Source organism: Rana temporaria, chromosome 4, assembly GCF_905171775.1.
Source record: "Rana temporaria chromosome 4, aRanTem1.1, whole genome shotgun sequence".
NCBI lineage: Eukaryota > Metazoa > Chordata > Amphibia > Anura > Ranidae > Rana > Rana temporaria.
Genome location: NC_053492.1, coordinates 115610432 through 115633773, shown reverse-complemented (window position 1 = coordinate 115633773; position 23342 = coordinate 115610432). Strand labels below are relative to the sequence as shown.

Genomic DNA, 23342 nt, shown 5'->3' with positions numbered 1-23342 from the left:
CTGCAGCCGATCTCCCTCAGGATTTTAGCATAGGCAGAATTCACTCAGACAGAACATGATGGCCGAGGGTATATTTAGAAGAGGAAAAGAAAACGTAATGGTGCAGTAGGTTCTTTACAGTAGAGACCCTTTATTGCAAATGCTGGGTAACTGACATCATAAAGACTTTCAGCAGAACAGTCTAAAAAAGAACATGCAAACTTCAGCCACGACTCAAGCCAGTCAGCTGGGGCATGGTGACGTCAGGGCGGAGCGAGAGAACCTGATGTCACCAATGCCCCAGCTGACTGGCTTGAGCCGCGGCCGAAGTATGCATATTTGTTTTTTAGACTGTTCTGCTGAAAGTCTTCATGATGTCGGATACCCAGCATTTGCAATAAAGGGTCTCTACTGTAAAGAACCTACTGCACCATGAAGTTTTTTTTATTTTCATATTCTAAATATACCCTCGGCCATCACGTTCTGTCGCTGAGTGAATTCTGCCTATGCTAAAAATCCTGAGGGAGATCGGCTGCAGTTCCCAGACTTTTGGTGGAGGAGAGGATTTGTTTGAAGATGTGACTGGCTACTGTTGTTTCCTGAAAAAACCTCAGTGTGCTGAGCTCACATGATCTCCGTCTTTATTTATTTATTTGCACTATGACTTTTTTTTTTTTTTTTTGCATTATCGTATTCAGTAGCACTATTATTTTTTTTGCACAAAATTTGTACTTTTTGTATTTTTTGCACAGTGGAGGTAGCGCAGATTGCCCAATGCCATACATATCAAACAATCAGCATAAGAAAAGAATAAAGTGATCACTATCTGACACTTCCAATAAAATTGAAAATAAAACCCAGCTGCCTGCTTGGTAAAAGGCTTCATTTTACCATGTGGTCTGGTGTGAACTTGGCTTAATGGCGCGTACACACGATCATTTTTCGGCATGAAAAAAAAGAAGATTTTCGGCATGTAGAAAAAATGAAGTTTTTCCAACTTCGTCATTAAAGCTATGTTGCCCACACACCATCGTTTTAAAAAAACACTCTAGCAAAGCATGGTGACGTACAACGGCACTATAAAGGGGAAGTTCCATGCGGATGGCGCCACCCTTGGGGCTGCTTTAGCCGATTCCTGTTAGTAATAGACGATTCACGCTTTTCTGTCTGTTACAGCGTGATGAATGTGCTTACTCCATTATGAACAGTAGTTTTACCAGAATGAGCGCTCCCATCTCATAACTTGCTTCTGACCATGCGTGGGTTTTTAACGTCGTTTTAGCCCACACGCAATCATTTTTTACAACCCGAAAAACTACTTTGTTTAAAACGTTGTTAAAAAATGCAGCATGTTCGGAAAAAAAAATTGTCGTTTTTCAGAACCCGAAAAATGATGTGAAGCCCATACACGATCATTTTAAATGACATTTTTTAAAAACGTTTTTTTCATGCCAAAAAATGATTGTGTGTACGCGGCATCACACCGAAAAATGAAAGCCATTTCTACTTTTTACAGAGAGGATCTATTGTGCTAAGCAGATTTGGAAGAAATGTGGTGCACTGTAATTGATTTCTTGCCTCCTTTTGCAAATATGTATCAAAATTGTTTGCTTTGATCATTAACACTGTCTTAGAAAATTAAATCCACTGTTTGATCCTTTTGAGTAACAGAAGGGTCTTTACTTCCAAGCAGCAGAGCTGGCTAGGGCTGAGGTTCGCCATTCACATTACAACCAACCTTATCATACAATCCCCATACAATCAACTTTTACATTTACCAAAGCTGTAATTTAATATGATGTCTTACATAATCTTCCCAATCAATTTGTGTCCTGTCAGGCAGTGCCTTGCACTAGATTATTTTTGGTAGATTTACAGAAGATCATACAATCAGATTGTGACATCCTATGGTGAGCATAAGACAGTGCTTGTCGGATCTTTCATATGAAATGTCTTTAACGTCAGGGATCTTCTGATCTCATCTCCTGGTTTGTCCCACCCACCTTGACATAACTTTTTAGGTCAACACACAAGTTACAATCAGATTATGCAATCTCTTTTATCTGGCCATAGACGACTGAAGTTTTTTTTTTTTTTTCTATTGCTAAAAATGAACAGATTCCTTCATCCACACAAACGAGGCACATGGAGGAATTCCTTCCACTGGGACATTGTATTCTGAAAGCAAGACTCAGGCTCAGCACTGTCAGCATACACCTAACAGCCGCTGCAGCAGATAGACATCATCTGCCCCTCTCTCCACCTACAGCCAATTCAGAGGAAGCTTTGTATTCATTGTTAAAATACAAAGCTTCCTGAGCAGCACTCAATTTTGTTCTGGGAGTGAGACTGAAAATCCCAATACTGCTGCTGGCACTTTATACTGTATGTAGCTGATGCTACTTAAAGCGGGAGTTCACCCAAAAATCAACTTTCTGCAGTTGGATCCAGCATACTGCTGACATCTGCAGTATGCTGGTCTTTTTTTATTTTATTTTGGTACTTATCGTTTTAGCAGTATTTCTTCTATGGCTCCGAGCGGGGAATCCTGCGGGGAATGGGCGTTCCCGAAGGCAAGCAAGTTGATTGACGGCCTTCGATAGCGCGTCACGGCTATCCGAAAACAGCCGAGGTGACACTTGGCTGTTTACGGCGCCTGCCGCGTAGAGCTGACTGCGCAGGCGCCGTAAATTGCCGAGTGTCACTCGTGTGTATTTTCGGAAGACGTGACGCGCTATCGAAGGCTGTCAATCAACTTGCTTGTCTTCGGGAACGCCTATACCATAAGTAATCCCCGCTCGGAGCCATAGAAGAAATACTGCTAAAACGATAAGTACCAAAAAAAAAAAACACCAGCATACTGCAGATGTCAGCAGTATGCTGGATCTAACTGCAGAAAGTTGATTTTTGGGTGAACTCCCACTTTAAAAACTTGTGTATTGGCGAAGGAAATGGGAAATAGTTTGTTTGTACCAGCCTGGTCCAAACAAACCCTGTAAAGTTGACTCACACTCATTGTTAGGCTGCATTCACACCTGAGCGTTTTGTCGCCTGAAGCACGACGCCCCAAAACGCTAGAGGGGAAAAAATATATTATTCTCTATGGAGATGGTTCATACATATCCACTACAAAACGCCTGACGCCGAACGCCTGAAGCCCAAACAAGTTCTGGACCCTTTTTTGTCGCTCGAATTTGGGTGTTTTACATTGGTGACCCTAGACCTGTAAAAAATCGTTCGTCGCGGTAAAAAAAATTCTGCAAAACACTATGCTCAGGTGTGAATGCAGCCTTAAGCTTAAACTCTGCTGCTGTTAATTTTGACATGGTGATGGTACTTTGTAAACTCTCTTTCACTGTAAAACAAATCTATATATTTTTTTTTTGGCAAGCAGGTTTTGATTATAATGAAGAAGAAAGATATGAAAATAAAACAAGTGACATGTTTGGCAATCAGCGGAGATTTCCAGCGCACATATTTTGGGATTTCAAGGTACAGTGTCAATGTAGAAGGAATTATTTTGGTCACAGCTGATTTTTGTATTTGTTTTGCAAACAACTTGGCTTATGCAAAGTACATAATTGAAACCCATCACTGTACTAACACTTTTAAAATGCTTTTTTCCGGCAAATCAAGAAATGTGAAATTATTTCTTATATTTGATGTGAATATATTAACACAATTTCTTACACACCGTACCATGCCTGGGTTTTCCTGTAAACTATTTTTAGACTCACAAAATAGTAATAATGGGAAGTCTGATTTGTTAGGCTTGATTTTTTTTCGGCTCGTGTCTAAATGAATAAAAAAATTCCCTTTGTCAAATTGGATTACTTGGGATAAAAAAGGCAAAGTTCTTTCATCTGTCATTCCAAGTGTAGCTTTTATAAATATGACACCATGGCCCTTGGACGGCTTAGGCCGCGTACACACGATCGGTTAAACCGATGAAAACGGTCGGACCGTTTAATCAGTCCAAACCGATCGTGTGTGGGCCCCATTGGTTATTTAACCTTCGGTTAAAAAAAAGCAAACTTGCTTTAAAATTTAACCGATGAATTGCTAACCGATAGGTTAAAACCGACCGTTAGTATGCAAAACCATCGGTTAAAAACCTGTGCATGCTCAGAATCAAGTCGACGCATGCTTGGAAGCATTGAACTTCGTTTTTTTTCAGCACATCGTTGTGTTAAACGTCACCGCGTTCTGACACAATCGTTTTTTAACTGATGGTGTGTAGGCGCGACGGACCATCAGTCAGCTTAATCGGTTAACCTAAGACAACTGTCCTTCAGACCGTTTTCATCGGGTGGACTGATCGTGTGTACGAGGCTTTATTAATTTTGTGACTAAAGCCTTGGATAGTCATGCCCTTACCATTTTGTTGTGTCTACCTATTTACCTATAAGGCTGTCCATCCTATTCAATTTACATTTTTCCTTGACTGGCTTGGATATTGTTTTTCTCTTGGCATCATACAGCTGTGTATAAGATGTATACAAAGTAAATGCAGGAATGAATGTGTTTTGGAATTTAAAGTAATTTCTTGGAACTAAGCTCATGTTTGTTTATATATATATATATATATATATATATATATATATATATATATATATATATATATATATATATATATATATATATATATATATATATATATATATATATATATATATATATATATAAATTTCGAATATCGTTCAAAAGTTAATTTATTTCACTAATGCAACTTAAAAAGTGAAACTAATATATGAGACTCATTACATGCAGGAAAAGATAGTTCAAGCTGTGATTTGTCATAATTGTGACGATTATGGTTTACAGATCATGAAAACCCCAAATCCACAATCTCCAAAAATTAGAATATTGTGAAAAGGTGCAATATTCTAGGCTCAAAGTTTCCCACTCTAATCAGCTAATTAAGCCTTAACAGCTGCAAAAGGTTCCTGAGCCTTTAAATGGTCTGTCAGTCTGGTTCAGTAGGAATCACAATCATGAGAAAGACTGCTGACCTGACAGTTTTGCAGAAAACCATCATTGACACCGTCCATGAGGAGGGAAAGCCTTTAAAAAGGTAATTGCAAAAGAAGTTGGATGTTCCCAAAGTGCTGTATCAAAGCATATTAATAGAAAGTTATGTGCAAGGGAAAATGTGGAGGAAAAAAGGTGCACAAGCAGCAGGAATGACCGCAGACTGTAGAGGATTGTCAGGAAAAGGCCATTCAAAAGTGTTGGGGATTTTCACAAGGAGTGGACTGAGGCTGGAGTCAGTGCATCAAGAGCCACCACACACAGACGGATCCTGGACATGGGCTTAAAATGTCGTATTCCTCTTGTCAAGCCTCCTGAACAACAAACAACGTGAGAAGTGTCTTACCTGGTCTGTTGCTCAGTGGTCCAAAGTCCTCTTTTCTGATGAGAACAAATTTTACATCTCATTTGGAAACAAAGGACCCAGAGTATGGAGGAAGAATGGAGAGGCACACACTGCAAGATGCTTGAAGTTCAGTGTGAAGTTTCTACAATCTGTGTTGATTTGGGGATACATGTCATATGCTGGTGTTGGTCCACTGTGCTTCATTAAGTCCAGGGTCACCGCAGCCGTCTACCAGGAGATTTTGGAGCATTTCATGCTTTCTTCCACAGACAAGCTCTATGGGGATGCTGACTTCACTTTCTAGTAGGACTTGGCACCTGCCCACACTGCCAAAAGCACCAACACCTGGTTCAATGACCGTGGGATTACTGTGCTTGATTGGCCAGCAAACTCGCCTGACCTGAACCCCATAGAGAATCTATGGGGCATTGCCAAGAGAAAGATGAGAGACATGAAACCGAATAATGCATGCTTATACTTTTCAGAGGTCTGATATTCTATGTACAATCCTTGTTTTATTCTGGTTTCTTCCTTGGAACGCAAGCACAGCTGATCTGCTTTCCAAATGACATCATTTCCTGGTATGGACGGCCTGTTCCCGCCCACCGGATGTTGTCATGCAGATCAGATTGGTGCTTCCTTTTCCTGCCAGTTACTTGCATCACTTCCTGCTTCCTCCTGTGATTGTGCTTTAATATGCACAGCTGGTGGCCGTTTTAATCTGGCCTATCAAGCACTTGGTTTGCCAGGATGTTGTGTGTGTGTGTGTGTGTATATATATATATATATATATATATATATATATATATATATATATATATATATATATATATATATATATATATATATATATATATATATATATAGGCGTGCTTGGCCACGCCTCTGATGATATCCAACTTCGGATGAAACATGTCAGGCTGGCTGATACAAGCACTTTGAGAGCCACAGATTTTTTATGTCATGATGATCTTTGTACACCTTTAAGTAGACTACAATAAATTTTAGTATGTTTTACCTTACGGGCTTCACTATTGTTGCTTTCATTCTCTTCATTGGTTAATTCCATGTGATGATTGCACAATATATCCATCCATTGTCCGAGTTTTGGAATTTCTTGATGTTATGCTGATCGATCCATCTGGTTTGGAATATCGCTTCCCCATTAATCCTCTGCATTGTATGATTGTTGCCTTTACCATCTGGTAAGCAGATTATTAGCACGGTGGTGTCGTGTGTGATGTTCACACTGAAGCTGTGGTGGAGGTATTCTATCAGCTCTATCAACTTTACCCTGCATTGATTTATACTTGGACTGTCACTTTATATCATTTGAGCGCTGCACTATTTATTTACAATCCTTGTTTTATTGATTGCATGTAATATTCAAATTTTCTGAGATTGTGGATTTGGGGTTTTCATGACCTGTAAGCTATAATCCTCACAATTATGACAAATCACGGCTTGAACTATCTTGCTCTGCATGTAATGAGTCTATCTCATATATTAGTTTCACCTTTTTAAGTTGCATTAGTGAAATAAATGAACTTTTGCAAGATATTCTAATTTTTCGAGTATCACCTGTAGATGGCAGTTAGTGGTGCACCGAAATGAAAATTTTGGTACTGAACCTGAAAATTCAGGATGCACTTAGACAAAACCAAAATTTACAGTTTTTAAAAGAGATAAAAAAAGCCTATTTTCAGACGATATTTTGGTGCATCACTTATGGCAGTGCAACTAAATATTTAATTATTATAGGTGACTGAAGCTGAAGAGATAAAGTATTCATGTATTTAAAGTGTAAGTCCACCTTCTCACAAAAAATGAAAAGGTGAATGAACATCCTTCATCCTCCATAGTCTCCCCCCCCCCCCTGCACTTAACTGTCAGTGATTAGCTGTCACTGCCCACACATCCAGTGTCGCTGGTAAAGTCCTTTTCTTCGTCGTCTTTCTCCTTTCCTGAGGGATTCCAGGGTGAATCAGGGCAATTCTGATGGGTTATATGCTGGCATATGACCACTTTGACTCAATTGAATCATTCTGATCCATCCTGCAAGACCTAAGGCAAGAAGGGGAAGAACGGGACTTTTACATCCCCAGACTGGGACCCACTGAGGTAAGTGCAGCAGAGACAAGGGGGTTGTAAAGTGTCGTCCCCAACCCTCAAGTACATTTTCTGTCCTAGGGCGACAATACTCACTTGCTGTACTGTATCTGTGAAGAAGCAGAATTGTCGCCCTAGAACAGGACGCCTCCTAGTCTCTGAATCACGGAAGGAGACGTTATGTAGTTTACTGGTGATTTGGGAAGGAAAATAATACTGTTTGAGATAACATTACAGAGTACTTTCTGTCAGGACATAAAATATATATATATATATAATTGTGTGTGTGTGTGTATATATGTGTGTGTGTGTATATATATATATATATATATATATATATATATATATATATATATATATATATATATATAGTGTGTGTATACACATACAGTAATTCTCTCATACAGATAACAAAACCCACTCAACTGTACAACCCCAAGTCCAAAAAAAGGAGTCTGTGTAAAGTTTACATACACTTTGGGATTGATTTACTATAATTGGAGAGTGCAAAATCTGGTGCAGCTCTGCATAGAAACCAATCCGCTTCTTTTTTTTTTTTTTGTAAAAGCTTCATTGCACAAGCTGAATGACTACTATGCACAGCTACACCATATTTTGCACTCTCCAGTTTAGTAAATTAACCACTTTAAGTAGACAACCTTTCCAGTATTTACTCTAGGCTCAGAGAGGCCATAGTTGTGTAAATCTAGACTAATGGCTGATTTCCTGTCTGCCTTCATATGCTTCTATTTGGGTAAACTTGTAATTTTTCTTTTCTCAGCTAAATCTTATTGGAGAAAAGGATGATACTCCTGTTCATTTCTGTGACAAATGTGGCTTGCCCATCAAGATATATGGACGCATGGTAAGTAATAGTTTATTTATCGGAGAACACTTAGAAATGAAGGTTCTGGCTGTGAACCTCTAGCACAGTGGTTCTCAACCTTTCTAGTGTGACCCCTTGATAACATTTCCCAAGTTGTGGGGACCCCCAACAGTAGAATTTTTGTAGCGTGGGTTGTCGGCACCCAAGGCACGACAAGCAATTCGCACCCCTAACCCATAGACATTTAGCACCCCCACGAGTCCCTTCCACTCATAAAGTATTAAAACCCATTATGGTACATTTTAGGATGTACCAATCTTTCTTTGTTCTGCTTTCTTTCCCTTTTATCTTACTCTATCCTAATTTATTGTTTTTGTTTTGTTCTTTGCTTTTTTCCTATCCCTCTCTCTAGCCTTGGGGGGGGGGGGGGTGAGTGGATTTGGTGCTCTTGATCAAGGTCATCTGCTGATCTGAGAACTGTTGTGGGGACTTTTAATGGCAACTATAATCACAGGTAGTGTAGTGTTACTCTTTGTGTCTCTGACTTTGTGGTATCTCGTAGCAGTGACACCTATGCCAAAAACAGAAGATAGGGTCTCCTCCAGCCCCTCCCACTTCACATTCCTCACCAGTCAGCTGACCTTTAGTCTCTGCCCTTTAGCCATGCCGTGAACTGAATGGGCGGCTGTAAAGAGGCTGAGTGGGCAGCCACGGGCTCCAGGAGCAGCCCTATGGGCGGCCGCTAAAAGACAGGGAGTGCAGTGGCCAGGATTCGGTGACCCCTGGCAAATTATCTTTTGACCTCCGAGGGGGTCCCAACCCTCAGTTTGAGAACCACTGCTCTAGATGATGCATATGGAAGTATGGTGCGATGAGAACATTGCGTAACTACAAAAAAAAAATGGTTTATTCAATATTTGTGAAATGCATAGCCTGCTGTAATTTTAGATATGAAATATATATGAAAAAACAGCTACATATGCCTTTGGCACTTTAATTGGTGAACTTTGTAAAAATGCTTATGGCAGAAATATTTTTCCCTATGTTCAGATTCCTTGCAAGCACGTTTTCTGCTATGACTGTGCTCTGCTGCATGAGAAAAAGGCAGATAAGCTGTGCCCAGGGTAAGTCATCTTAATATACTGTTAAGCTTCAGTATATTTGATATTTTTAATGGATCCACTTAATTTATTAACCTCCCTCACATTAATGTCTTGACATTGATTTTAGAAATCATATAGAGCCATTTTGTCTTTTATATCACACATTCAGCATCCATTCTCCCTTTTTTATTTGCAGTAAATTTAAATCTTTGTCAAGTATCTCCCCCTATTTTATTTCTGTTGCTTTAGGCATGTCATGACATATATATATCCAGATCCCAAATATATACTCATAGGTGTAATTGTTTCTTTACTACTATATTCAGCACTGTGCCCCACGTTTTGTTTTTTGTTCTGCCACTTTTAACAGTGGATCCTAAACAATGTGTGTATCATTTTTATTTTTATTTTATTTTGTCATGTAATGTCTCTCTTTCCCCTTCCCAAAAGAACACTTGTTGAAGAAAGTACTGACACCTATAAACGTGTGAGGTAGGTTTTCAATAGAATAGTGATTTATTTTAATTTATTTTTTTATTTTCAAGGTCACAGGGTTGGTGGTGCATTTTCTCAAAATTTTGTGTGGCAAATACTATGCCATAAGAACTGTTTACTCAGAGTAGATGCAGTCTCACTTTGGCATGTTAATTTATTAATACTACAACCAGATTTTATTCATCCCACTTCTTTGAACGTGAATGAATATCATTCAGCAGTGGACATCTGTTTTGCTCTATACATGGGTTGGCTTTTGACAGATTATATTGTAAGTAGCCCACTTAACCAGTTTGTGGTTACCCCGAGTCTCGCTAGTATCGCTTGTTACTACATGCACGTTTGTAAGTGAAAATCCAGTGTTTATTTTTTATGGAAATATTCCACCACAGAAACTTTTCTGTTAAATGCCGTATAAGGCTAAATTCTGCTCTGATTAAACATGTTCTTGAAATTCTTTTTGGATGCTAAAACTGAAATTGGGGCTTTGTTATATCATGCAAGTTATGTAAAAATATTAACAAATGTGATAAAATTATATGACTATATGTTCAATTTATGCTAAGTTTGTATAGCCAACACTTCGGCTAGTGAGGAAGGGTCAACACTTGACAGTTTTTTTTTTATTGCTCTCTGTATCTGCACTGGGCAGTTGTCTGTTCCTCTATTTGCACTGTTGACCATTGTGATGAAAAATCTATCATCCTATGGTTGTCACTTATGGTGGCTTTAAACATTCACTATTCTATCCAAAACTTAAAGTAGGACTATTGGAAAAACCTTTTTATTTTTAATTTTAGATTGAAAATGGGAGGTTTATAGCTTCTGTTGGATTGTTTTGCCATATGTGTCCCATTGGGGAGGGTTCCCTTCACTTCTTGTCTCATAGCCAAAACTGGAAGCGAGAAGTCACCTGGTGTCCCTATTAGAAGATATACCCTCTATATTGTTTAAATAAAAGTGCAGCGTTGGGGCAAGACGTGCAATTGATGCGAAACACACAACACATGTGATGTGCGTACATTCAAACATGGTATATTAAAGTGCAATTTGAAATTAAATAAATCATAACATATGTGCAATATAATATCAAGTGCAAAGACGGTGCAAACAAAAAGGGAAAGAAAAGTTCATATGCAAGTCCCATGATGAGGGGGTTGTATTGGAAATGATCAAATGCTAGGCAGCATGATACCCACCACCACAAATAAAATGAAGACTTACCAGAGAGCAGGTGACCCCCCCCCCCCTTATTCAGGGAGGTCACAGATCCAACAAAGCACTCTGTGACCTCCCTGAATAGGGGGGGGGGGTCACTAGCTTTCTGGTAAGTCTTCATTTTATTTGTGGTGGTGGGTATCATGCTGCCAAGCATTTCATCATCATTTCCAATACACCCCCCGCATCATGGGAGAGAAGATCACCGCTCAAGGTAGGTCTATTGTAGGGCCGCATCATGGGACTTCTGATGAAATCGGCTGCATATGAACCTTTCTTATGTTTGCACGGTCTTTGCACTTGATATTATATTGCACATATGTTGCACATATGTTCAAACTGTATCAGTTATTTCACTTTATTATACCATATTTTATTGTATGCACCTCGCATGTGATTTGCAAGAATTGCACTTTTTGCCCTAGCCTTGCACTTAAAAAAAATAAAATAATAATAATTTTTCTTTGTGCCTGATATCTGGGTTAAAGTGCTCAGCTGCTGGCTATTTTATGTACTAAGCGCGGATATCTCTTCACACTTATCCCCTCTATATTGTGCTCAACCTATAAACATTTTAGTTGCCTGGCTACCTCTGCACTGACTTGGAATAAGTATGTTGTGCCTACTCAGAATCCTGGTCTCCAGCAGAGAACTATAAGGGAACCATATTGGAGGGTTTTGGACTATTTCTCCAGTAAGGTTTATTGTAGCCTTTGTGTTACTATTTATTCATCCCAGCAAGCACTTGTCTTGGTTTAACGTTCACATTTGGTCATAGGTCAACTTTATTACACTATTTATCAATGTGTGGCAGGTTAACCTGTACTGCAACGCACTGTCTTTGCTGATCTGACTTTTTTCAAATTGATCTGTTGAGACTGCAACACATGGGACCGATGGATCTTATGTATAAACTGATGTACTGTACACTTTCATGTTTACATTCTGCAAGAAACAATGTAAAGCAATACAGAAAATTTAAATATTTAGAATGTTTGCATGTCATGGAAAAAAATGTGATTCCATTTAATTGTTTTAACTTAAAACATAATTTTCTTAATCTCTTTATTGGGGGATACAAGAAGTCTTGTCCTGTCAGGTTATAATGCCACCCACAGGAGGATTTGTAAACTGGCAAGCAAAAAAATTGCCAGCCCAAGATAACCCCCTACTACTCCCAGCATGCTTCCATATTATTATTATTCTTACTTTTTTTTTTTTTTGCTAGTATCTTAGGAGGATATATGTCTTTTTTATTCAGCTGAAAAGGTCTAAACTTTTTTGCTAGCAATATTTTTTATAATAAGATTCCTGCTACATTGCTGCCAATCATGTCTTTAAATGCAACTATTTGCATTGGCCTTTCCTCCGCTTGACTTGGAGTGCTGGACCAGCCATTGTGGGTACTCTTCCGCTTTCCAGACCTTTGGGGACTAGTAAAGGTGGGCATTTACCGGAGTGCTTTTGGGGTCCAGAGCCATGCCATTGCCTCTGCACTTGCCCTGTTTTCAAAGACTGACTTTGTGATTAAAGTGGATATAAACCCTCCATACACCCAGTGAAGGGAACAGCCTCAGATGATACACAGGGATGAAACAAATCTCCCTACATAGGTTTTACATGCATATCTGCTGTCTTTTGGCTTGCCATATTTCAGTAGAATTTTCACGTTTTTTTTACTTCCGCATTCTGAAGGATAACATCTCTTTAGGACTACCCTAGATCTACCATCAAATATGCCAGTGGTAACGAGTACTTATTCTCCTCAGCAAAAGAAGCCAAAGTTTCAGTCTGGGAAGACTTGAAGAATTTCAAGAAAAGTCCTTTCTGTTATTCCCTGGCCTCAAACTCTAGATCTAAACCCAAGTCTGGGACCCAGTCCACTGAAAAATCCTGGACTTTAGAGTCCCCCAAACCTTTAGATAAGTCTTCCCTAGCTTGAGGGTGTCCCTCCACTGTCCAAAATTCATACAAGACGCTTATACAGACAAATGTAGGAAGGAGGGGGTGGCAGGGTCAGTCGTAGCTATATATGGTCAGCTACATTGTCTTAAGACTTCTGTTGCTTTGTTTACATTCTAGCAGCTGGGGATTTGGGCTGACTATCTTGTCAGGTGTGGCCAGTTTGTTTGGTAGTCCATCAAACTGCATATTTGCTGTGTGTGGGTAGAACATGAGTAGGCCAAAAATCTCTGCACTTGCAGTCTTGTTCCAGAGAATACTGGAACAAGACCGTGACTCTGTGGGGTCAGTGCACTTTAAAAACTGCCTTTTGAACTAATCCGGCATTTTTCTCTTTTCACCTTCGCTCACAAGGTTCTATTTCTTGTTGTTCTAACCTCTGAGGTGCGAATGTGAGCTGGTGGCCTTGTCCTGTAAAAAATGCTTTCTAGTCTTACACATGGGTAAGATGGTGTCGAGGCCCAGAATTTCACATGTACCTTTTTTTGCCGGTGTTCAGTCGGACCTCCTGTAGGTGGCAGTATACCTGCACACGACAAAACAAGATATTCCTTTAAGGGACTTTAAGAAAAGGATTTCATAATGTGTATGACATTTCTATTTTTCCTGCTATTTAATTATTGCTTACCACAAAGTTTGATTTTTGCTGTAATCGCTGATTAGCGTTGGTACTATTCTTAAGTTTTGACAGCTAAAACATTTACTACTGCTTGTCTAGGACCAAGTCTTCCACATGCACATGGTTTAAAATACATATTTTGTTAAATCAGATTCAGTCAAATACAGTGCATTGAAAAAGTATTAATTTCCCTTGAAATTTTGTCATGTTACAACCAAAAACATAAATGTATTTTATTGGGATTTTATGTGATATACCAACACAAAGTGGCACATAATTGTAAAACTGGAAGAAAAATTATACCTGGTTAAATTCTCTAATCTCTTCAGATATTTGTTAAAAAAAAAAAAAAAGGGGTGGCGTGTATTTGTATTTAGCTCCCTTTACTTTGATACCGCTAACTAAAATCTAGTGGAACCAATTACCTTCAGAAGTCACCTAATTGGTGTAATTTAATCTCAGTATAAATACAGCTGTTCTGTGAAGCCCTCAGGTTTGTTAGAGAACCTTTGTGAACAAACAGCATCACAAAGGCCAAGGAACAAACCACAGGTCAGGGCTAAAGTTGTGGAGAAGTTAAAAGCAGGGTTAGGTTTTTTAAACAAAAATATCATAAGCTTTGAACATCTCACAGAGCACTGTTGAATCCATCATCTGAAAATGGACAGAGTATGACACAAATGCAAACCTACCAAGACATGGCCATCCACCTAAACTTACAGGCTGGGCAGGGAGCGCATTAATCAGAAGCAGACAAGAGGCTCATAGTAACTCTGGAGGAGCTGCAGAGATCAACAGCTCAGGTGGGAGAATCTGTCCACAGGATAACTATTAGTCATGCACTCCACAAATATGACCTTTATCGAAGAGTGGCAAGAAGAAAGCCATAAAAAGTCCCATTTGCAGTTTGTGAGAAGCCATGTGGGGGACACGGCAAACATGTGGAAGAAGGTGCTCTGGTCAGATGAGACCAAAATTGAACTTATTGGCCAAAATGCTCAATGCGGCAGAAAACGAATACTGCACATCGCCCTGAACAGACCATCCCCACCGTGAAACATGGTGGTGGCAGCATCATGTTGTGGAGATGCTTTTCTTTAGAAGGGACAGGGAAGCTGGTCAGAGTTGATGGGAAGATGAATGGAGCCAAATACAGAGCAATCTTAGAAGAAAATGTATTAGTCTGCAAAAGACTTGAGACTGGGGCGGAGGTTCACCTTCCAGCAGGACAATGACCCTAAAAATACAGCAAGAGCGACAATGGAATGGTTTAGGTCAAAGCATATGCATGTGTTGGAATGTCAAAGTCCAGACCTAAATCCAATGGAGAATATGTGGAAAGACTTGAAAATTGCTGTTCAGACGCTCTCCATCCAATCTGAGATAGCTTAAGCAATTTTGCAAAGAAGAATGGGCAAAAATGACACTCTAGATGTGCAAAGCTGGTAGAGACATCCCCAAAACGACTTGCAGCTGTGGCATGCAAATTTACTTTGCACGCCACACTTTTTTAGATATTATTTTTTTGTAAAAAAAAATTAAAAACTATATAATTTTATTATTTATCATTTTCCTTTCACTTCACAATTATGTACTACTTTGTGTTGGTCTATCACATAAAATCCTCAAGGCACTGTACTTTGCGCAGTTCATATTTGCAGATTTCACATTAGGATTTCCCTGAAAATGTAATCTATGATAGTAATGTTATTTTACATATCACTCTGGGTGAACATCTTATTTTTACAAAGTGAATGTCCCTAACATTAAAAGGAAAAGCGCAGGAAAAAAAACCCCCTACATATTCCCCTAGGTGGATAAGCAACATAGATCCGATGATGCATCTGTTTACCGCTGGCTCTACACCTAGTACTGAGTGATCAAAGTCTGCTGATTTCAGTCTTTTGACAGGTTGGCTCGGAGCACAGAGCAATCCCTGCCAGTCACTGCTCTGTTCTCACTGGAACACTGGACTGTGGAGGGAACAGGAGCAGCTGGCTCCGGTTCACAATGGCATGCTAAAAGGATGAGCCAGCTGCCGATCAGGCATCTGGTCAGATCCCAACAAAGTTGGGCTCCCTCCAGAGCTTGGACCAGTTTGTGACGTCAGCTGACTGCAGGCATTAGCCTGCAGTCATCTGAATCTGGGTCACAGGAGTGCAGAACTGATTTCCTTTCATGTCCTGTTCCATAGTGAAAACAGGAAGTAAGAGGGAATCCCTGGTGTCCCCATTTGGAAGATTACCCCCATTATTCCTGTTCTAGTGACAACCCAAAATAAGGTATTTTCTTTCACTTTCTGTGATAATGGTTAACAGGACAAATATCCACTCTATCGAAATCTAAAAAAGTTTTGCCTTTTAGTTAGAGCTAAAGACTGTTTGTAAAAATGCCTTGGGCTACTTTCACACTGAGGCGCTATAGTGCTAAAAATAGCGCCTGCAAAGCGCCCTGAAAGTGCCTCTACTTTTACTTCAGCCCAAGGGCTTTAACACTGGAGCGGTGCGCTGGCAGGACAGTAAAAAAAGTCCTGCTAGCTGTATCTTCGAGGCGCTGTAGGAGCGGTGTAAAACGACGGTAAAGTGCCATTAAAAATAGTGTTGCTTTACTGCCGGCGCCTCAGTGTGAAAGCGGCCTTAGGCGCATCTATAGTCTGAAGCACCCATAAGCCGTTAGAAAGGAGCAGCATGCATGCCTAAAGGGGTGCCTCTATCTATATCTATCAATACCTCACAACAGTTTTGTATACCCCTCACATTTTTGTAAATATTTTATTTATTTAATTTGACAACACTGAAGAAATTACCCTTTGCTACAATGTAATGTAGTGAGTGTACAGATTGTATAACAGTGTAAGTTTGCTGTCCCCCTCAAAATAACAGCCATTAATGTCCCTACAAAAGTGAAAATGTCCAGATTTGGGCCCAATTAGCCTTTTTTCCTCCCCGGTGTCATGTGACTTGTTAGTGTTACAAGGTCTCGGGTGTGACTAGGGAACAGGTGTTCTAAATTTGGTGTTATCGCTCTCACTCTCTCATACTGGTCACTGGAAGTTCAACATGGCACCTCATGGCAAAGAACTCTCTGAGGATCTGAAAAAAAATTGTTGCTCTACATAAAGCCTAGGCTATAAGAAAATTGCAGCACGGTGGCCAAGACCATAGAGCGGTTTAACAGGACAGGTTCCACTCGCCATGGTTGACCAAAGAAGTTGAGTGCATGTGCTCGGCATCATATGCAGAGGTTGTCTTTGAGAAATAGACGTATGAGTGCTGCCAGTATTGCTGAAGAGATTGAAGGGGTTGGGGTCAGCCTGTCAGTGCTCAGACTACAAGCGTACCCCACTTTTAAGTACACAATGGGGTTTATTTACTAAAGCTGGAAAGGTGCAGAATAAGGCTCCCTTCTGCATAGGGACCAATGAGCGTCTAACCTCAGCTTGTTCAATTAAGCTTTGGTAATAAAACCTGGAAGCTCATTGGTTTCTATGCAGAAGTGAGCCTGATTTTGCACTCTCCAGCGATAGTAAATGAACCCCATTGTGTACTTAAAGGTGGGGTATGCGTGTATATGCCACACGCTGCATCAAATTGGTCTGCATGGCTGTTGTCCCAGAAGGAAGCCTTTTCTAAAGATAATGCACCTAGGGGGTCAGCCCACAAACAGTTTGTTGAAGACAAGCAGACTAAGGACAAGGATTACTGGAACCATGTCCTGTGGTCGGATGAGACTAAGATAAACTTATTTGGTTTAGATGGTGTCAAGCGTGGTTGGCTGCAACCAGATGAGGAATACAAAGATAAGTGTGTCTACAGTCAAGTATGGTGGTGGGAGTGTCATGGTCTGGGGCTGCATTAGTGCTGCTGGCACTGGAGAGCTGCTTCAGTTCATTGTGGGAACCATGAATGCCAACATGTACTGTGACATACTGAAGCAGAGCATGATCCCCTCCCTTCGGGAGACTGGGCCGCAGGACAATATTCCAACCTAATGACCCCTAACACACCTCCAAGATGACCACTTCCTTGCTATAGAAGCTGAGGGTAAAGATGATGGACTGGCCGAGCATGTCTCTAGACCTAAACCCTATTGAGCATCTGTGGGGCATCCTCAAGTCGAAGGTGAGGGTAGTGCTAGGTCTCGAACATCCACCATCTCCATGATGTCATCATGGAGGAGTGGAAGAGGACTTCAGTGGTAACCTGTCGAGCTCTGGTGAACTCCATGCCCAAAAGGGTTAAGGCAGTGCCTGAAAATAATGGTGGCCACACAAAATATTGTCACTTTGGGCCCAATTTGGACATTTTCACTTAGGGGTGTACTCGCTTTTATTGGCAGCGGTTTAGACATTAATGGCTGTGTTTTGAGTTATTTTGAGGGGACAGCAAATTTACACTGTTATACAAGCTGTACACTCACTACTTACTTTACATTGTAGCAAAGTGTCATTTCTTCAGTGTTGTCACATGAAAAGATATAATCAGATATATTTACAAAAATGTGAGGGGTGTACTCACTTTTGTGAAATACTGTATATATAATGCATGTTATATCGGTGTGTCTTTTAAATAACACTATGGAAACCCGAAATAATTTCCAAGTGCAACCGTCAACGTGATATGAAGGCCCAGCTTAACTCTCACAAGTTGTACTGAGAGACCAGCTGCATGGTTCTGTTTAGATATCTTAGTTATAGGACCTTGCTTTACAAAATCCTGTTCTGTGCAGCCGATTAGTAATGCCTAGACAATATATGGTTTAAAAGTTTCTTTGGCAGTTCACAGGCCAGTGCCAGGGAAACCTGTGAAGTATAGGACCCATTCAGGCTTGTTCGTTTGTGCCAGATATGCTTCATATTTAAAGCAACAGGCAGTCTTTTTTTTTTGTAATTCTAGATGAGAGGCTGTGTATGTCTCTTCTGTCATAGATGATCCTACTTGCCTGTAGTGCTGTTCTGGAAGTGTACACTGAGCCGTGCATGAGCAGGTCATTAACTTAAAGCGACAAAGGCTTTGTGTGTGTGTGTGTGTGTGTGTGTGTGTGTGTGTGTGTGTGTGTGTGTGTGTGTATGTATGTATGTATGTATGTATGTATGTATGTATGTATGTATGTATGTATGTATGTATGTATATATGTATATATATATATATATATATATATATATATATATATATATATATATATATAATATATATGTATATAATATAATATTATATATATATATATATATATATATATATATATATATATATATATAATATGTGTGTGTTTATACTTGCCTGATCTGTGCAGTGGTTTTGATCCTCCACTTCTTGGGTCCCCCACCAGAGATCACGTCTCTTCCCTGTAGACCAGTGCCCCCAATAGCATGCCATTTGCTTATGGGGGCACTGGTGCATGCTTGTTTCCGAGCCCAGATCTATGCGTCCATAAGACACATAGAGCCACGGCTCAGGCCCTGCCCCTGCTCTTTCCTCATTGGCTCACTGGCTGTGATTGATAGCAGTGGGAGCCAATGGCGCCCGCTGCTATCTTAGCCAATGAGAGGGAAACCCAGGACAGCTGAGTCTCTGGTGCACATCGCTGGATCTAAGGGGGGCTGTGAGGGGAGGAGCACAGATAAATAAAGAATGTTCAGCCTTTACAACCACTTTAAGTCAGAAGCAGCCACATTATTAGTAGCTGTAAAAGGGGGTCAGCAGGGGCATCTTAAATTCTTCGTAGTTTAGGTTTCCTTTAACTTCAATTTGTACTGGGTAAAAAAATGCAAGGCACAGAAAGCATATACTATATATGTTAGTGCTTGTTTTGTTAGGTCCTAGGTACCACTGCAAAACACTGTGTACATCTTTTATAGTAGTTTGCTATATCTTTATTTAATTTTTTTTCCTTTTACAGTTGCAATGATCCCGTCCAACGAATCGAGCAGTGTGCCCGTGGAACTCTGTTCATGTGCAGCATTGTGCAAGGATGCAAAAGGACATATTTGTCCCAGAGAGACCTGCAGGCGCATATTAACCACCGACATATGAGGGCTGCAAAACCAAATCGTCCACAGCCTGAACCAATCCATCCACCAATGGCTCCACCACCTACAGAAATGCCTGATCGTTTTATAATGCCCCCTGATAAGCACCACTTGAGTCATATGCCTCCTAAGCCGCACATACTGATGCCCCCACCACCAATTCAGCATGTTCCTCATGAGCATTTTAATCAACAGCATGAAGATATGCGCGCTTCCCCGGCAGATATGTCTATGGCGCCACCTCCTCCTCGCCCTGTTAGTCAAGATGCTTTTCGAATTAGTACTAGAAAACACAGCAATTTAATAACTGTACCTATTCAAGATGATTCCAATTCTGGGGCCAGAGAAGCTCCTCAGGGACCTGGTCCAGCTCTTCACCATCCTGAGTATCCTGGTCAACCTGTGGTAACGCACCCTCACCATATTATGCCTCCACAGCAACATTATGCTCCTCCCCCTCCACCACCTCCCCCAATTGGTCATCAAATGCAACACCCACCTCAGGCTGCTGGTACACCTCATATGGTATACAGTCAAGGACCCCCACCACCTATGACGAATGCTCCTCCACCAATTACCCCTCCACCTGGACATATAATAGCTCAGATGCCACCATACATGAATCATCCACCACCAGGACCTCCACCACCCCAGCATGGTGGTCCCCCTGTAAATGCCCCTCCTCCACATCATTACAATCCTAACACTTTGCCACAGTTTAATGAAGAGCAAGGAACTCTTAGCCCACCTTTCACACAACCTGGTGGCATGAGTCCAGGTATATGGCCTGCACCTAGAGGACCACCACCACCTCCACGAATGCAGGGTCCTCCGAGCCAAGCACCCATTCCTGGACAACATCATCCTGATCAGGCTCGGTACAGGCCATATTATCAATGATTTGTGTATTCTGAACTTGCTTGGTTTCTTTTTATGCTTAAGTTGAGAACTTACATTAAAAAGTATAGAGACTTTGTTGAGGGTTCTTGTACATACATTATTACGTTCGATATTCTCCTATTCCCAAATATGCCATTGTGCATACATTATACAAAGTGATTTTTTTTGTGTGTTCTCATTGCATAGCACTAACAGTTTTGTCTTTTTACCACTTTGCTTCCAAGTCTTACTTTTGTTACAGCACATAATTAGGTATCATTTTGTGATGCTTTTATGAATGTATGTTTAGATGTACAGTTGTATCTCTTGCTCTCCAAGATAGTGTGAATAATGTGCAGTAATAACTGCTATATTGTAGCCTGGTATTTTTACCAGTGGTTAAATAAAAACTGTTCCCACAAGTTACTGAACGTTCCTGCACATTTGTTTTCAGCGAAACCTAAACCAAGTATGCACTCTTTATGTATATAAGGGTTTAGAGAAGAATTCTAATGATACAAGTTGAACATGTTATTGTTTAGAAGACCAAACCCCCCCAAAAAATACAATTTTTTTTTAAAAGACGTATTTTTGGCTTTGTTTTATTTCACCATAAATTTTATTAATGTATGTCTTGACTCAGGGGATTGACAAAGAACAGTGCTAAGTTTTAAGTGTATTTTATCTGCGGCAAATGGAGTAAATAGTCCCAGGTTCACGTACATGGTACAGAAACTGGTGCAACGAATCAAAAGTAAATTAAAAATATTTACAAAATTGGTTTAATTTATATTGTCAAGAGAAATTAACCCCTTGCTGCCGCCACCTCCTAGCGCTTTAAGAGTTTCTAGATGCGGGGAGGCAGGCATTCGGGTCATGTGACCACTGTGATTAGCTGTCGCAGCAATCACATGATCAAAAAGCTCCCAAGCACAAGAATGCATCGGAAGCTTTTCGATCCCCTCTGGCCACCGTGCTGGAAGCACAGAAATGTTTACATTTAGGCCGCATATATTTTAAAGCCCACCTGCCGGCAGAAAAAGGTTAAAGTGACACTAAACTCTGACTTAAAAAATGTATATTCTTTTCAAGTACGAAAATGGGAATTCCCCTATTGTGGTACTTTTTAGGCCCTGAAGTCTCGCAGACTCAATCCTGCACCAAGAAATGAGCCTCAAATTAGTAGTGACTTGAGTCTTGGTGCATGCTGTCATTGGAAGACACAACACTCCTCTCTTGCGGTCTACTAATTTGAGGCCCTTTTCTTACTACTCTCATACTGAGACACCTGGATTCATAATTGGTTTCTAGGTGCAGGATTGAGTCTACAAGGCCTCCTTGCCACCTGGTTTCCCTGTGTTAGGTGGAGCGCTCTCTTTGGTGCTCCTCTCCACTACTGGCTGTTTCATTTAGGACAATATATGCTACTTCAAATGTTGGGGCGGAAAAGCAGAAATCTTTGAAACTCTGTTATTAAATGAAACATGGAATGCTCATATATAACACCATTTGATTTATCACCAATGATACCTCTTACACCCCGATGAAGGAGATGCACATTCTCTGAAATGTGTCGGATGGAGGAAACCAGACTGTATCTTCGTCTTATATCTCAGTTGGTGTATTCTTAGCCGTGCACACAATGTACACTTGTTTTTCTGTTTCTTTTACTCAGTGATGTATTAATAATACAGTACCTGTTTTTATCAATTCTTGTTACATGATTGAAGTGCCTAGAAAGTTCCACAATAGGGGAATTCCCATTTTCGTATTCAAATTCTAAGGATGTGGCACACCACGCAGTTAGGTCACCTGTAACCCTATTATTTAGTATGGTAAGTATGTCTTTTCCCAAAAAAAAATCCCCTGTACTAGACCAGATTCCTGTTAGTGGGTTACTACGGTTGTTCTCCATGGTTCCACTGTATGTACTAGACCAAATTCCTGTTAGAGGGTCACTACAGTTGTTCTCCATGGTTCCACTGTATGTACTAGACCAAATTCCTGTTAGAGGGTCACTACGGTTGTTCTCCATGGTTCCACTATATGTATGAATGGAGCCACTCTTTCTTGCTCGCTCCTGAGATTGACACATACCGGTATATGGAATTTGTTGGCTGTATGCATAGAGCAGTGCACAAAGGGAAGTGAAGGGGGGAAAAAGAGAAGTCCAGGAGTTAACAGAGAATGTTACATGGAGACAGAATAAAACGGAAAGAAACAAATATAAAACGGATTACACGGCTAATAAATAATGAATGTGTATGAATTATTTTTGGAGGAGGGTTTCGTTTAGTGTCACTTTAAAGTGGTTGTTAAGGATTATCTGAACAAATAAAAATACCTGAGCCCGATCTCGTTCATTTGCATCGCTGCTCTCTCTCCTCACTGGCTCAGAAGCAGCATCAGCCATTGTCAATCATATCAAGTGTGGGGCCAGGCCATGCTGTGTCTTTACAGGAACAGCCCAGCTTGGGAGGGAACCTGTATGTCTGCCCCATACCAAGAGCTTGCAATGGGGCAAACGGTGAGCCCATGTTCACACTGCTGCGGGTCAGAAATCGAGGGAGTTCAGCTGAACTCGCACAATTTCAAACCAGCAATGCAGTCTGACTTCGGGGGCGATTTGACAGACATCTGTACGGGTTCATGCGCAGATGTCTTTTAAAATTGCCCCCGAACTCGCCAAAAGTAGTACAGGAATTACTTTTGGGAATTGCTGCGGTGCCACACCGATTCAGTGCCGT

At 40.5% G+C, this 23342-nt stretch overlaps 1 protein-coding gene across 2 annotated transcripts in view; it reads left to right on the top strand.

Moving 5' to 3' along the window:
• Window positions 1-21092, top strand: part of LOC120936479 (E3 ubiquitin-protein ligase Hakai) — a 27691-nt gene extending 6599 nt beyond the window's left edge. For both annotated transcript variants that reach the window (XM_040348855.1, XM_040348854.1), the window contains exons 3-7: window positions 3374-3471; window positions 8247-8330; window positions 9342-9415; window positions 9845-9886; window positions 19587-21092. In XM_040348855.1, coding sequence (XP_040204789.1) covers window positions 3374-3471; window positions 8247-8330; window positions 9342-9415; window positions 9845-9886; window positions 19587-20616 — 1328 coding nt within the window. In that variant the 3' untranslated portion in view covers window positions 20617-21092. The remainder of the gene's footprint in view (window positions 1-3373; window positions 3472-8246; window positions 8331-9341; window positions 9416-9844; window positions 9887-19586) is intronic.
• The last annotated feature ends 2250 nt before the right edge of the window (window positions 21093-23342 follow it).